Source organism: Schistocerca serialis, chromosome 7 (assembly GCF_023864345.2).
Source record: "Schistocerca serialis cubense isolate TAMUIC-IGC-003099 chromosome 7, iqSchSeri2.2, whole genome shotgun sequence".
In the NCBI taxonomy this organism is placed as follows: Eukaryota; Metazoa; Arthropoda; class Insecta; order Orthoptera; family Acrididae; genus Schistocerca; species Schistocerca serialis.
The window spans coordinates 530,901,916-530,919,482 of record NC_064644.1 but is presented as its reverse complement, the minus strand read 5'-3'; the positions used below and the strand labels follow the sequence as shown (position 1 = coordinate 530,919,482).

Genomic DNA, 17,567 nt, shown 5'->3' with positions numbered 1-17,567 from the left:
CACCATTGACCAGACGTTTTCAGCTGGTGAGAGATCAGGAGAATGTGCTGGCCAGGGCAGCAGTCGAACATTTTCTGTATCCAGAAAGGCCCGTACAGGACCTGCAACATGCGGTTGTGCATTATCCTGCTGAAATGTAGGGTTTCACAGGGATCGAATGAAGGGTAGAGCTACGGGTCGTAACACATTTGAAATGTAACGTCCACTGTTCAAAGTGCCGTCAGTGCGAACAAGAGGTGACCGAGACGTATAACCAATGGCACCCCATACCATCACGCCGCGTGATACCCCAGTATGGCGATAACGAATACACGCTTTCAATGTGCGTTCACTGCGATGTCGCCAAACACGGATGCGACCGTCATGATGCTGTAAACAGAACCTGGATTGAGCCGAAAAAATGACGTTTTGCCATTCGTTTACCCAGGTTCGTCGTTGAGTACACCATCGCAGACGCTCCTGTTTGTGATGCAGCGTCAAGGGTAACCGCAGACATGGTCTCCGAGCTGACAGTCCCTGTTGCTGCAAACGTCGTCGAACTGTTCATGTGGATGGTTGTTGTCTTGCAAACGTCTCAATCTGTTGACTCAGGGTTCGAGACGTGGCTGCACGATCCGTTACAGCCATGCGGATAAGATGGCTGTCATCTCGACTGCTAGTTTTACGAGGCCGTTGGGATGCACAACTGCTTTCCGTAATTACTGTAATTGTAATTACTGACAAGCCATTTTCTCGTTCAAGGTCACCCGCCAAGATGGAGGCGCACACAGCCACATAATACCCACCCACCTCCACAGGGGTCGTAACCCCTGCAACCCACCGATTCCATATTCTGCTAACAGTCATTGGATCTCGACCAACGCGAGCAGCAATGTCGCGATACGATAATCCGCAATCGCGCTAGGGTACAATCCGACCTTTATCAAAGTGCGAAACGTGATGGTACGCATTTCTCCTCCTTACACGAGGCATCACAACAACGTTTCACCAGGCAACGCCGGTCAACTGTTGTTTGTGTATGAGAAATCGGTTGGAAACTTTCCTCATGTCAGCACGTCGTAGGTGTCGCCACCGGCGCGAACCTTGTGTGAATGCTCTGAAAAGCTAATCATTTGCATATCACAGCATCTTCTTCCTGTCGGTTAAATTTGGCGTCTGTAGCACGTCATCTTCGTGGTGTATCAATTTCAATGGCTAGTAGTGTAAAATTTCGCCGTTTGTAATCGTTCCCGTTGTCTCCATTTTAATGCCCATCACTGTAGTTATCCTAATATTAGACGAGAAAATTGTTATTATAAGAGAAAATTTAAATGTTTAGCCGGCAGGTGTGGATGAGCGGTTCTAGTCGCTTGAGTCTGGAACTGCGCGACCGCTACCGTCGCGGGTTCGAATCCTGCCTCGGGCATAGATGTGTGTCATGTCGTTAGGTTAGTTAGGTTTAAGTAGTTCTAAGTTCTAGGGGACTGATGACCTCAGCAGTTAAGTCCCATAGTGCTCAGAGTCACATGCTTCCATAAAGTCTCTACTTCGCCTACGAACTCAGAGACAACGTGAAGTATATATAGGGTGTAAGCGATTATTGTTTACAACGTAGCATAGCTATATAGTGGAAGTCGAAACGAAGAAATTTATACAAGACACTTGTGGTCTATTAAGTTGGGAAACGACCACCAACAGGTTTACAAGAGCCTATGCGCGTCGCGTGAGATTTTCATGTTCTATTCTCCAGCTCTCTACACATTGTCATCGATTGTTTCGAAATTGTTGCTTGCATTAGCTTGTAATTACTTCACTGCCTAATTATTGCATGTTTGTTTGTTGTATCTGTTCGTAACGGGCAACACATCGTCCGTAATTGGCAAGCAGTCTGTACTCGGGGCCGGTTTTCCGTGCGCCACCCTATATTATTTCCCTGCGGTCAGCCACACAGGGCTACAGTTGGCTAAACAGAGGTTCTGCAGAATCACAAAAATTACTTCTAAAAGTGTGTAAGAATTCCGTAATGACTAAAAACTCTATACTGCAGGGGGGAGCAAGTGCCCCCTCTTGGTGCCCTCCAGCCTTCAGTCACCCACACTACTAGTTTTCAGTTTTTCATAAGAACCATATACCAAGCACAAATGAACGGTGAACGAGTAAAAATGAATGGTTCCCAAAAAAGAACGATCAGCGGTGAACTAGTTCGCAAGGATGAACGAGTTTGCCCATCTCTACAGTGCTCACCCAAGGCGCCGACCCGCTGCTGCAGCGACACCACGATGACGCCCTCCTCGATGAAGAAGTCTGGGCCGTTGAAGGACGAGGCTCCGTTGGTGAAGCCGCCGCCGGGGATCCAGGCGAGCACGGGCAGCGGCCCCGACGCGTTCATCGGCACGTGCACGTTCAGGTAGAGGCAGTCCTCGGAGCCCACGTGGTAGACGCCGCTCACCGGCTGCATGCACATTTCGCTCTGCTCCAAGGCGTCACGCACCCCCTCCCAACTTGCGGCTGGCTCTGGCGCCTGCCGGAGAGAAACCGCGCACTGCAGTACATCAGGCTGATCGAGAAACAGGGCGCAAGCAGGACACTCTATTGTGAGGACGTCGAATTAAGGGGAGGATTACTATCTTTAGCCCGAAAAAAGCATGTTCTTTGAGAATTTTTTTTCTCGGGATGTGTTATAGATATCAATGTAAAATTTGGTCAAAATGTTTATTGTTATTTCCTCTACAAACTGGAATTATTTAGACCGGAAATGTCGAAGAACAAAGGCGGAAGTCCCGTCGGAACGAAACAAAATTTCGTTGTAGACCTCCACGCGCGGTATGTCACAGGTCAGCCGGCTCGTCTGAAATCAAAATTGAGTCGACGTTGGCGAAGTACAGGGCGGCGCACGAAATGTGTTACCAATTGTTTCTTTCACAATTTACGACGCACATTAGATATCCCGCTGGGATCTCTACAGCAGTACCAGCAGAGTTTGGAAAAACAAATGAGTTACGAAATGTGTAATTCACGTTACTGCCGCTAGGAAACTAGTAAGCAGCAATGGTTGACAGTGGAAGACTGACGACACAACAACGATCGGCAATTGTGTTACTTTTTCATGAAACGAAAAGCATTGTTGTTTTCGACAACAGTTTAACACACGATGGGTGTCTTGCAAGAAGACCATCCACAGGTTGTACGGTAAATTTGTACAGGAAGGAACAGTATTGGAAGCGAAGCGACCTCTGCCTAAGCCTGTTTGTTCACCGGATAATATTGAAGCGGTACGAGTTGCTGTACAGAGAAGTCCCGGGAAATCGTGTAGAAAGGCAGCAGTGCAACTGGGAATATCCAGACTCTCCGTACAACGCATTCTTAAAAGTGACCTCCATATGTATCCATACAAGATGACCTGTGCACAGAAGCACACTGAAGATCACAAGCAGCAGTGACTACTGGTTGCTCAATGGGCGGAGGATAGGGAGTAAACTCTCAACAACGTTTGGTTTTCAGACGAGGCACATTTTCATTTAGACGGTGTGGTTAACAAACAAAATGTACGCTTTTGGGCCACTGAAAACCCACAAGTTCTTCATGAACGACAACATTATGCTCCGAGGATTACAGCATGGGCAGCAATTTCCAGTCACGGACTTATTGGACCCTTTTTCTTTGAAGAAACTGTGAACAGCGAACGTTATTTGAGCATGCTTCGCAATAGCTTCAGTCCACAGCTTCTTGCTACTGCCTTGCCCTTCTATACGCAGTGGGTCATGCAAGATGGAGCAAGGCCACATACTGCAAACACTTGTCGGAGTTTTTACACGAGCATTTCGACATGCGGATCATTTCACTCAGGTTTCCAGGTCGCTTCAATGACGGACAAAATTGGCCCCCCCAATAGTCCAGACCTCAATCCATGAGACTTTTTTCTTTGGGGGTACCTAAAGGAAAAAATTTCCCCGAAACGTCCACGTGATTTAATGGAGCTCAGAAGATTTATTCTTCAAGATTGCAGTGAAATTACGGAAGACACATGCCGTAGGGTAATCACTAACTTCAGTGTTCGTTTGAAGGAAGTTAGGAAACGAAATGGTGGACATATTGAGCATGTGCTGAGTTAGAACAAATCTCCATGGACGGCTCTTTATTGTACTATATGTTCCTTTCAGATTGTATTGACAATAAAGTTTATATTCAAAAACAAAATGGTAACACATTTCGTGCGCCACCCTGTATATAAGATTCTTTAGGAGCTGTACCTCGCTTACGTTATTTGGACCATAGGAAACAAAATGGCAGCCATTTGAAAAAATAGGGTTTTTTTCGTCGATTTTTCGACTTCGTCGGCCAAGTAAAAATATTTATAGTTGATGGATCGGAATAAAAGTGGTACAACCCCTAGACAATTTAGTTAGCTTCGTCGGAAACAAAGAATCATGCCAATCGGTTCAGTAGATTTGAAGTTACCATACCGCGCGATAAAAAAAAGTCATTTAGAGAAAAACGCGTTTGAAGTTTTGACTACATATAAATGCAATATTATGCAACTTACGTTCCGTCTGTTATTCCGGTTCCATAAACTAGTCCTTCTTCTTCTTCATAGAGGGCGTTCTGCTCGATCTGGACCATCCTGCGCTGCTCCAGAGCCGCTCGTACGGCCGGTGACAAGCAGTTTTCAGCAGCTTGAATCCGGTGGGCGTCCGAATGCTTGGCGAACTGCGTCGAATAGAGTCCCAGGGCGACGACCATCGTTGTCATGGTCTTCAGAATTGCTGAATATCCTTCGTTGAAAGTCGCAATTTCCACAGTCTTCGCAGCAGAATGCAAATGCTTGGGGGCTAACTTCCAAACACATGCGTTCCAACTTTCATTTGAATTTTGTGTGTTTCCTCCCAAGCACCGGAACAATAACTCGTCCTCCGAAAGAAAAAAACTGGTACGCGAAAAAGGCCAATTTCAGGCAGGTGCATTTGTTTGTTCAACCGCGCACAACAAACATTTTCGTTCGTATTCGGAAAAACCGTTTCAGGGGTGGATTCCAAATACTCTTATGGATCCAAAAATGCAATTTAAGAAAAATCGATTTTTTTAACCAAAAGACAGTAAACCTCCACTTAAACACCTTTCAGCCGTCCAGTTTCCAAACTTATTTTATTTGGCTTCCAGTTTCGGTGATTTACACCCTCTTCATGCCCCTGACCGACGTATAGGAAGATTCCACCTCGGTTGTGATAAAAACAGGGGCCAGCAATACTGGTATTAGTAGATTTCTGCTTGCTAAAGCGATACCTTCAACTATCATCTGCCGACTGTTAGATACAACCAGTCGACATATTTACTGGGTAATTACTCCTAGACTGTTTCCAGCAATTTGCCATCAATAATGTAGTTTGCAGTAGTGGATTTCTTTTCCTATGTATGCGCAATATGTCACATTTATGAACGTTCTGTGTCTACTGCCGCAGCCTGTACCATTCATCAATCCTCTGCAGGTTATTCTGCAAATCGAAACTGTCTTCTGGCGTTGCTACTTTTTGATAGACGCACTATCATCTGCGAGTAGTCTTAAAGAACTTCCGACGCTTTCTGCTAGTTCATTTATATACGTCGTAAACAGTAAGGTTCCTATCGCATTTCCTTGTGGTACCCCGGAAAATGCCTTTACATCTGTCGACTTTGTTGCATTAAGTGCGACGTGTTGAGTTCTATCCGTAAGGAAATCTTGAGTCGAGTACCAAATCTGGTCTGATACTCGATAAGCTCGGATTTTTGTCGCTAAACAGCTGTGCAGAACGGTGTCAAATGCCTCCCTAAAGTCAAGGAACACGGCAACAACCTGAGCGCCTTTGTCTGCGGCGCTGCACATCTCGTGGAGGAATAGAACGTGCTGGGTTTCGCCGCGCGGGATTAGCCGAGCGGTCTAAGGCGCTGTAGTCTTGGACTGTGCGGATAGTCCCGGCCGAGATTTGAGTCCTCCCTCGGGCATGGGTGTGTGTGTTTGTCCTTAGGATAATTTAGGTTAAGTAGTGTGTAAGCTTAGGGATTGATGACCTTAGCAGTTAAGTCCCATAAGATTTCACACACATTTGAACATTTTTTTGCTGGGTTTCGAAACATCTCTGTTTTCGGAATATGTGCTGATTTTTATGCGGATTTCCGTTCTCCAAAAATTTCATAAATCTTAAGCATAAAATATGCTCCATAATTCTACAACACATTGACTTCAACAGTATAAGCTTATAATTACGTGCATTTGTCCTACAGCCTTGTTTGACAACGGGAATGACCTGCGCTTTCTCCCAGTCGCTAGGTACCCTTCGTTGCTCCAGCGATCTACGATAAACCTCTGCTAGAAGGGGAGCAAATTCTTAAGCATAAACTTTCTAGCATCCTGTAGGTGTCACATCTGGCCTTACCACTATTAATGCATTCTAGTCGCTTTTCTATACAGCTATCGCTTCTTTCAATATCTGCCATTTCGGCGTTCGTACGATGATTAAAATTATGTATCATACTACCATCTTCCGCTGTGAAATAATTTCTGAGGACCGAATTCAGTATTTCGGCCTTTCTCTGTTAGCTTTAGTTTCGGTGCCAGTCTGGTCACTGAGTGAATGATTTGAGGATTTCGAATCACTTACTGATTTTACGCAAGACACTAACCTCTTGGGGTTTCTAAGCAATTGACTGACAAAATTTTACTTTCAAAGTCTCATTGCTCTCCATGTGCTCGTTTTCACTTCGTTCAGCTTTTGTTTGTCAGATAGGTTCTGACTTCTCTTGAATCTGTGATGAGGCTCTCTTTGTTCATGCAGCATTTTACTAACACAGCTATGGAGCCAAGGTGGGTCTCCCATCTCTTATGACTTTGCTCGGAACATACTAGTCTAAGGCATATTGAACGACACTTCGATTTTGTTTTCAATTCTTAATCCATATCTTCGTCGCCAGCAATGAATATTTGATGCCGACTTCTCAAATTCTCTGCAATTTGTATCCTGTCACTCTTGCTAAGCAAAAATATTTTCCTGTCTTTCTTCATATGTCTTGTAACACCCGTAATCATAGTGGCTATCACAGCCTTATGATCACTGATACCTTCGTCGACGTTCACTGATTCGGTAATTTCAAGTCTGTTTGTTGCTGGCAGGTCTAAGACGTTACCTTAACGAGTTGGTTTTCTAACTGTCTGCTCGAAGTAATTTTCGAACACCACATTCGTAATAATTTCACACAAATCCTTGTCTCTGGCACCAGTTTTGATGATATGACTCTCACAGCCTACACCTGGCAAATTGATGTCACCCCCAATTACAATAGCATGATCAGGAAAATTATTAACGATATTACACAAGTTCTCTATGAAGCGCCTTATTACTACAGCTGTTGAGCCAGGCGGTCTAGTATAATATTTTTAACCCACCCTTGATGCCCAACGTAACCCAAATTGATTCACATTCGGAACCAGCGAGAACTTCTCTAGGTATTATTTATTTCTTTAATGCAATAAATACGCCGCCACTATTAGTGACTTACCTACCATTACGATAAATATTTTAATCTGAACTTAGGATTTCCCTGCTATTCACTTCCAGTTTCAACCAGCATTCTGTTCCTAATACTATCTGGACATCATATCCTTCAATAAGCCATACTAGTTCTGGGAACTTTCCTTGGATGCTCCTGCAGTTTATTAATATCATATTAACGTCTTTTATATCCGATATTCGAAGACGAGCATTCTCTGGAAACATTTTCTTGGCGTATCTTTGGTTTTAGTAGCCAGTTCGCCTCTGATCCAAATCGAGGATTCTCTAACCCAAAAAAAAACCCATGTGCACTCCATATGTACTCTGCTACCCTACTAATGACTTCCTGCGTGCAGTGCTCTTAGTGCTGGTACTGGACATCTGACCTATTAAGAGGAGCCCTACAATTCTCCATCCAATAGCAGATGTTGAGAAATTCGTATCTAATACCACTGGAGAATCGTCTGAGCCTGTGGTTTAGAACCTCCGCTGTGCACCATATCACAGGACTGCAATTGATCCTGCGGGCCTTTACCAAATCAGCCATCAACTGAAAGGCACTGAGGATCACCTCAGATCCCAAGAAGCAGGCGTCATTCGTGCCCACATGTGCCACTATTTGCAGCCAGTTGCCCTCAGTTCACTTGATAGACGCCGCCAGGGCCTCCTTCATGTCTCAGGTGAACTCTGACAAACTGACACCATGAATGCTGCAGGGCTGTCCATAAATCCGTAAGAGTACGACGGGTGGAGATCTCTTCTGAACAGCACGTCGCATGGCATCCCAGCTATGCTCAATATGGTCATGTCTGGGGAGTTTGGTGCCAGTGGAAGTGTTTAAACCCAGTATAGTGTTCCTGGAGCCACTCTGTAGCGATTCTGGGCGTGTGAGGTGTTGCATTGTCCTGCTGGGGTTGTCAAAGTCCGTCGGAATGCACAATGGAAATGAATGGATGCAGGTCATCAGACAGGATGTTTACGTATCACCTGTCAGAGACGTATCTAGACGTATCAGGGGTCTCATACCACTCCAACTGCACACTCCTCACAGTATTACAGAGCCTCCACCAGCTTGAACAGTCCCCTGCTGATATACTGTGTCCATGGATTCATGTGGTTGTCTCCATACCCGTACACGTCCATCCGCTCGATACAATTCGAAACGGACTCGTCCGACAAGGCAACATGTTTCCAGCCATCAACAGTCCAATGTCGGTGTTGACAAGCCCAGGCGAACCGTAAAGCTTTGCAGTCATAAAGGGTACACGGGCGGGCCTTCGGTTCTGAAAGCCCATTTCGTTGACGTTTCGTTGAATGGTTCGCACGCTGACACTTTTTATGGCCCGGCATTGAAATTCGTAGCAATTTGCGGAAGGATTGCACTTCTGTCACGTTGATCGATTTTCTTCAGTCGTCGTTGGTCCCGTTCTTGCATGATCTTTTTCCAGCCGCATCGATGTCGGAGATTTGATGTTTCACCTGATTCCTAATATTCGCGGTACACTCGTGAAATGGTCGTACGGGAAACTCCCCACTTCGTCGCAACCTCGGAGATGTTGTGTCCCATCGCTCGGGAGCCAACTATAACACCGCGTTAGGCTGACTTAAATCTTTATAACCTGCCATTGTAGCAGCCGTAACCGATCCAACAACTGCGCCAGACACTTGTTGTCTTATATAGGCGTTGCCGACCGCAGCACCATATTCTTCCTGTTTACATATCTATTTACCAACTTCGTGAAGATTAAATGTATTTCATGTAAGCAGAGAAGAAGGACGCCAGTCGTCTTTTCCCCGATTTTTAGAAAATTTTGTGGCAGTTTTCGGTCATCATGTTGGCAATAGTCTCACCCTACAATTTTCGAGAGACTGGAAGGAATTTTTTATGGCACTTGGGAACAGAGTTTCGAGCGGCGCGGACGCTGACGAAGGAAGACGGAAGCTGCTGGCCAGCTGTGGCCACTTGCGCCTTCTGCTGTATCGGAACAGAGGTGAGTTTTCGCAATTCGCAGTGGCGCAATCTCAAATGTGGGTCGTTCGCTTTTCATATGTTTGAATGTGCAGGCTAAGTTGTTGACTGAACTCCAGTTACAATTTAATTTCCTTAATCTTGCATCAGAGAGCTGAACGGGTAAATACATGTTAGCACTGTTGCTTCCACGTAGTCTTGCTTCCATCGGGGCCCTCTCACGTTGTAAAGCTCATCCAGTTGCGTAAACTAAATCGAAGATCAATTGATTTGTTGTTTTCAGTGTCAAATTTTGTTTAATATTTGCGCAATTTAAGAGGAACATCAGATTCTGCGAAAAGCAGATTAATTGCTGTTTCCATTGTCAACGTTGATTTAATACTTGCTTAAGTTAAGCGAGAAACCAGATAATGCTAAGATCAGAGTTATTGTAACTAATCTGTTTCATAAAAAGTAAAACTAAATAAAATGCTGTTAAAGGCTAATGACTTTTTGATTCATAATTTCCAACTTTAAAATAAATGAAAATTTTGTTCTGGCTTCCATTACGATACGCGTAACTTTTCCCACAGCTTTCTTGGTCTGAAACGATAAAAACAACCTGGTTTACTACCACGTTGTGCTCTTCTGTGTCGGTGTTGTCCTTCGTGCCAGATTTTAGCTTGTCGTTTCACTACCCTTAGCAGAAGCAGCCTGAGTATACATGCTCTACCAAGCATTTAGAATTGTAATTTGACACGTCCCCTCTTCCACAGTTTCTCACGGGTCTTACGTCACATCTCCTAAACTCGTGCAGTACAGTAATACCAGGTGATCAAAAAGTCAGTATAAATTTGAAAACTGAATAAACCACGGAATAATGTAGATAAAGAGGTAAAAATTGACACACACGCTTGGAATGACATGAGGTTTTATTAGAACCACAAAAAAAAAAAATTCACAAAATGCCCAACAGATGGCGCTGGACAGAAAAGCGTCAGTGACTGCGCATGACAATCGTGTATAAAAGGAGCTGTAATGAGAGAGAGAATCAGATGCGCCAGCAGTAGCAGCATGTGGACGTTACCTGAAAAGGCGCCTTTATTGAAGCTGTATTATCAGAATGGGGAATGTGCTAGTTCAGCGTTACGATCCTATCGCCATAGGAAGGGGATTCGAACGGGAAAAGGTCCGTTGACAAATGCAGCTGTGGCGAGAATGATTTCGAAGTTCGAAGCCACGGGTTGTTTAGACAGTACACCCCATAGTGGCCGACCGAGCACAAGACGTAATGCTGCTGAGACAGTTCAGGAAGAAATGGAGACTGTAGCGGGTTCGTCTATGCACGGGAAAGTCAGCGCTCGTGCAGTCGCACGTCGCACCGGCATTCCATATACTATTGTTTGGTTGGCACTTAGGCGTACCCTCCGATGCTACCCGTACAAAATCCATCGGCATCATGAACTGTTACCTGGCGATTTAGTGAAGCGGAGAGCATTTGCGGTGTGGGCGTTTCAAAAGATGGCGGAAGATGACGATTGGTTGAGTAACGTGTTGTGGACCGACGAAGCCCACAACTGCAGAATTTGGGCTACCGAAAATCCTAGAACTGTCGTGGAAACTCCATTGCACGACGAGAAAGTCACGGTATGGGTTGGATTTACCACATCTACCGTTATCGGGCCTTTCTTCTTCGAGGAAATGCGTGATTCTGGTTTTGTAACTGCTACCGTGACGGGTGAGAGATACGCCGATATGTTACAGAATCGCATCATCCCCGGCCTGGCTGATAAACACCTGCTGGAACGTACGATGTTTATCCAGGATGGCGGTCCACCCCATATTGCTAGACGCTTGAAAGATATCTTGCGCGCGTCGTTTGGTGATGATCGTGTGCTCAGCCGCCACTTTCGTCATGCTTGGCCTCCCAAGTCCTCATACCTCAGTCCGTGCGATTATTGGCTTTGGGGTGATCGACCGAATTCTCTAGGGATGCTGAAAGATAACATCCGACACCAATGCATCACCATAACTCCGGACATGCTTTACAGAGCTGTTCACAACATTATTCTTCGACTACAGCTATTGACATGTTGAGAATTTCCTGTAAAGAACATCTTTGCTTTGTCTTACTTTGTTATGATAATTATCGCTATTCTGATCAGATGAAGCGCCATCTGTCGGACATTTTTTGAACTTTTGCATATTTTTGGTTCTAATAAAACCCCATGTCATTCCAAGCATGTGTATCAATTTGTACCTTTATATCTACATAATTCCGTGATTTATTCAGTTTTCAAATTTGTACTGACTTTTTGATCACCCGGTATAAGTTCACATATATATTCAGTGATAAATACGGATACTATCTTCAAAATGTGTTGCGTATACAGATAATATTAAAGAAGTAATCAATTAAAACGTCAAAACTGATGCCGAAATTTGACTGCGTGAATAGTGAAAAGGTAGTAAGCGAAAAATATTTGATCTCAATATTTTGTAGGTGCCATCAGGAAGCAAAAGTTTCCAAAAGGTTTTAAATTATGTGTAAAAATTTCTGAAAGTCGCTAAGTACTCTCATTCTCGAACACTGGTGAACATGATCTGTGTAATTTGCACACTGTAGTTACGCTGCCGCAAGACATACACAGTTTTGAACTGGAATACTTGACCTGTCGATTTGATCCTTTAGCGTACAATTGCACTTCTTAGTGAGCAGATTATCACATCATCTTAATTATTCAAGTTCGGTCAATAATTATGTGAAAAACTGAAAATCAAATTGTTATTGCTCCTGGATGTCTTTATATAATCGACATGCAACTGGAATGGGTGATGAAGTAACAGACTTAGCAGTTTACTGATATGGATTCTATACCACCTGCAATGTAAAGCTAGTTCACGTATGCTATGTGACCATGCGGTGAAACAGTATTCTCCAAGCTATAACTGGCCTTTTATTTTTATGAGATTTCAATAACAAGCAAATACACGCACTTGACATTCAAGCAAACACATAAAACTCCTTCAGAATCCGAGAAATTTTACATTTATTTTAAATTTTTCTTCATTTTCTCAGTTTAAGAATCATGATAACTTTCTCTAGGACTCGTGCTAATATTACTGGTAATGTGCAGCACCCTTCTTTCTGACTATTCTGATGAAGTCTAATGGAAGCTATAGGAATGAGCTACATATTTTCAGTATACTAAATCAGTTTTCCAAGAGCTGTTGGTACAGATGTTTTAGAAACCGAGGCGAAATCTTTCTCGAAATCAATGAACGCCTGATAGTTCATGTTGGTTACCTTGCACTATATTTTATGACTTCCAAACGCCCATTGTGCTCTATCCTCTTCTAAGCTCAGCGTTTTTGTTTTTTTGTTTTTTTTTTTTTGACTGATTGAAATGTAAAGTTTTACACTGCTATGTGACAAATCACGAGAAAATTTTTCACCTAATGCATAGAACGCAAACAGATCTAAAGTTTCTTAAGTCATTTTTGCCTCTTTTTTTTCTTTCCACCAACCATTTTGACTTTTGCAATTGTTTCTAGCGTATTTCATATTTTCACGTTTCTCAGCCATGTAATGGTCTAGGATAGAAATCTGCTTTTATTGGACATTTGGGCGTTTCTTTGGAAATCATTGTCTCTTTTGTACTTGCTTTATAGACCACGTCAAGGGCGTCTCCAAGGGTAGCAAAATAGGAAAAATAGTGTTCTCCATTATGAAATTGGATATTTTACGAGGGTGTGCTGAGAAGTAATGCCTCCAATTATGTGAAAACTCTTAAAGCTTTCTAAATTACACAAACGATATTAACATTTTGCATTGTTATACTTCATGTGTACATATTTATTTCTCAAGACTTTCAGCCTGGCGACGAACAAGTTTCTCCCAACGAGATACCATTTTGTTGATATTGTCAGCGTAGAATGGTTGGCTTTGTTGACCGAGCTACAACCTCACCTCCGCTTGCACCACTTCATCACTATCAAAGTGAAGTCCTCGAAGATGTCTTTTAAGTTTTGGAAACAGATGAAAATCGGATGGGACGAAGTCGGGTCTGTATAGAGGATGATCGATGTCAGTCAATCCAAGGCGTCAGATTATTGCAAATGTCGCATCACAAATGAGTGGTGCAGCACTAAGTTTCTGTCCATGAGTGGACGAACTCGTCGAATTCATGCTTTCATATTTCTGAGGGTCTCGCAGTATTTTGTAGAGTGGTATCTGTAGGCTTGAATTTCACGTGCACCACACCTTTAAGATTCCAGATCATTGTTAGCGTGACCTTGCTTGCTGATGGCACGATCTTGAACTTTTGTTGGTGTCAGTCATACTTTGCGGAGAATTGGCGGTCTCTTGAATCCGGGGTCAGAAGGGTGAACCCAACTTTTATCACATGTCACAGTGTTGTTAAGGAACCCGTCGCCCTCATCGTCTAAACGCAAAAGAAATAGTTGGTGGATATGCAGTCTCGCCTACTTGATGTCAGGAGTGAGCAGTCGAGGCACCCATCGTGCACACTGTTTCCTCTATCGCAGTTCTACAGTGATAGCCTGTACGAGCTCTAGTGATATGGCACCCTTTCCTGGGAGCTGTGTCTGTTTTATCCGATGATTTTCTCTGATGATCTCATCAGTCCGATTCCACTGAGTCTCGTGGTTTCCGTATGCAGTCGTCCGCTCCTATCTCTGACACACACGTTGAGGTTAGAACCACCATTTCTTTCATTACCAGCTCGAACAACCCAATGTGGAACATTACTGAGGCCGATGAGTTATCACCGTACACAGCTTTCGTTCTTCTATGTACACTACTGACCATTAAAATTGCTACACCACGAAGATGACGTGCTACAGGCGCGAAATTTAACCGACAGGAGAAGATGCTGTGACATGCAAATGATTAGCTTTTAGGGGCATTCACACAAGGTTGCGCCGGTGGCGACACCTACAATGTGCCGATATGAGGAAAGTTTCCAACCGATTTCTCATACACAAACAACAGTTGACCGACGTTGCTTGGTGAAACGTTGTTGTGATGCCTCGTGTAAGGATGAGAAGTGCGTCGCATCACGTTTCCGACTTTGATAAAGGTCGGATTGTAGCCTGTCGCGATTGCGGCTTATCGTATTGCCACATTGCTGCTCGCGTTGGTCGAGATCCAATGACTGTTAGCAGAATATGGAATCGATGGGGTCAGGAGGGTAATACGGAACGCCGTGCTGGATCCCAGCGGCCTCGTATCACTAACAGTCGAGATGACAGGCATCTTATCCGCATGGCTGTAACGGATCGTGCAGCCACGTCTCCATCCCTGAGTCAACAGATGGGGACGTTTGCAAGACAACAAACATCTGCACGAACAGTTCGATGACGTTTGCAGCAGCATGGACTACCAGCTCGGAGACCACGATTGTGGTTACCCTTGGCGTTGCATCACAGACAGGAGCTCCTGCGATGGTGTACTCAACGACGAACCTGGGTGCACGAATGGCAAGACGTCATTTTTTCGGATGAATCCAGGTTCTGTTTACAGCATCATGATGGTCGCATCCGTGTTTGGCGACATCGCGGTGAACGCACATTGGAAGCGTGTATTCGTCATCGCCATACTGGCATATCACCCAGCGTGATGATATGGGGTGCCATTGGTTACACGCCTCGGTCATCTCTTGTTCACATTGACGGTACTTTGAACTGTGGACGTTACATTTCAGATGTGTTACGACCCGTGGCTCTGCCCTTCATTCGATCCCTGTGAAACCCTACATTTCTGCAGGACAATGCACGACCGCATGTTGCAGGTCCTGTACGGGCCTTTCTGGATACAGAAAATGTTAGTCTGCTGCCCTGGCCAGCACATTCTTCAGATCACTCACCAATTGAGAACGTCTGGTCAATGGTGGCTGAGCAACTGGCTCGTCACAATACGCCAGTCACTACTCTTGATGAAGTGTGGTATCGTGTTGAAGCTGCATGGGCAACTGTAGCTGTACACGCCATCCAAGCTCTGTTTGACTCAATGCCCAGGCGTTTCAAGGCCGTTATTATGGCCAGAGGTGGTTGTTCTGGGTACTGATTCTCATGATCTATGCATCCAAATTGCGTGAAAATGTAATCACGTGTCAGTTCTAGTATAATATATTTGTCCAATGAATATCCGTTTATGATCTGCATTTCTTCTTGGTGTAGCAATTTTAATGGCCAGTAGTGTATTACAATGGATCGGACGTTTTCCGCGGTTAGAAACTCGATTCCAGCAAACTGTTGCTTACAGATTGTTACGTTACACGCCACCACGTTACACGCTGCAATTAGTAGACCTCTAGAGGCAGTGGGTTGTAGCTTGCTTCAGTGAAGTGGTAAAGTCTGCCGAGTAACATCCATGAGAAGAAATACCTCGAACGATATTGAAAACAGGAAAAAAAATCGGAGAAATTAATTTTCAGCACGCTCTCGTACTTTCATACTGTTGCGATAACAAGCAAATATTCAGAGTTCAGTCTAAATCACAAATACAAAACGCCTTAAAAATTCAGGAAACTTACACTTATGATTCAGCGCAAGTTGTTACACAGAACCCACCTGGAAACGGAGATTTCCCACCGGCGGCCTGGCGTAGGGCACTCCCTTGAAGCTGATGTAGGGCGTGCCCAGCACGCTGGTGATCACGGCGCCCCGGAGCGTGCCCTGCTGCACCGTCACGAGCACGTCCTGGGCCTGGACACATCACACCACACGTCTGTCACTCACACGCATCTAGGCCACATCCGTCCACCAAGCACGCACTGCTCAGGGGGACGTACGGCCTTCCAGCACTGTGAGGTTCACAGCGCCTAGCATAGCTATACAGCAGTGCCACACAGAATAACTGTCAGTTTCAAAAGTATCAAATCAACACGTGAGCAGAACGCGGGACATAGGCGTGCTGGCCGATTTAGCAACTCAACAGCCTGTACGTCCAATTCCAAACAGTTTGTGTTCCGTACGCTAGATGTTAGCATAGCCCTACAAAGGTCTCAAAAATGAGATCGACAGGAAGTACAAAATGGCTAAGCAGGCATGGCTAGAGGACAAATGTAAGGATGTAGAGGCTTATCGCACTAGGGGTAAAATAGGTACTGCCTATAGGAAAATTAAAGAGACCTTTGGAGAAAAGAGAACCACTTGTATGAATATCAAAAGCTCAGGTGGAAACCCAGTTCTAAGCAAAGAAGGGAAAGCAGAAAGGTGGAAGGAGTATCTAGAGGGTCCATACAAGGGCGATTTACTTGAGGGCAATGTTATAGAAATGGAAGAGGATGTAGATGAAGATGAAATGGGAGATATGATATTGCGCGAAGAGTTTGATAGAGCACTGAAAGACCTAAGTCGAAACAAGGCCCTTGGAGTAGACAACATTCCATTAGAACTACTGACAGCCTTGGGAGAGCCAGTCCTGACAAAACTCTACCATCTGGTGAGCAAAATGTATGAGACAGGCGAAATACCCTCAGACTTCAAGAAGAATATAATAATTCCAATCCCAAAGAAAGCAGGTATTGACAGATGTGAAAATTACCGAACTATCAGTGTAATAAGTCACAGCTGCAGAATACTAACGTGAATTCTTTACAAACAAATGGAAAAACTGGTAGAATCCGACCTCAGGGAAGATCAGTTTGGATTCCGTAGAAATGTTGGAACACGTGAGGCAATACTGACTCTACATTTTAGAACCTAGATTAAGAAAAGGCAAACCTACGTTTCTAGCATTTGTAGACTTAGAGAAAGCTTTCGACAATATTGACTGGAATACTCTCTTTCAAATTCTGAAGGTGGCAGGGATAAAATACAGAGAGCGAAAGGCTATTTACAATTTGTCCAGAAAGCAGGTGGCAGTTATAAGGGTCGAGGGACATGAAAGGGAAGCAGTGGTTGGGAAGGGAGTGAGACGGGGTTGTAGCCTCTGCCCGATGTTGTTCAATCTGTATATTGAGCAAGCAGTAAAGGAAACAAAAGAAAAACTCGGAGTAGGTATTAAAATGCATGGAGAAAAAATGAAAACTTTAAGGTTCGCCGATGGCATTATAATTCTGTCGGAGACAGCAAAGGACTTGGAAGAGCAGTTG

The 17,567-nt window shown here is 44.3% G+C and overlaps 1 protein-coding gene across 1 annotated transcript in view; it reads right to left on the bottom strand.

Moving 5' to 3' along the window:
- Window positions 1-17,567, bottom strand: part of LOC126413213 (fatty acyl-CoA hydrolase precursor, medium chain-like) — a 174,114-nt gene that overhangs the window by 110,881 nt on the left and 45,666 nt on the right. The window contains exons 2-3 of the mRNA XM_050083110.1: window positions 16,042-16,176; window positions 2,224-2,500 (exon numbers count right to left, since the gene is read on the bottom strand). Of these exons, the coding sequence (XP_049939067.1) occupies window positions 2,224-2,500; window positions 16,042-16,176 (412 nt within the window). The remainder of the gene's footprint in view (window positions 1-2,223; window positions 2,501-16,041; window positions 16,177-17,567) is intronic.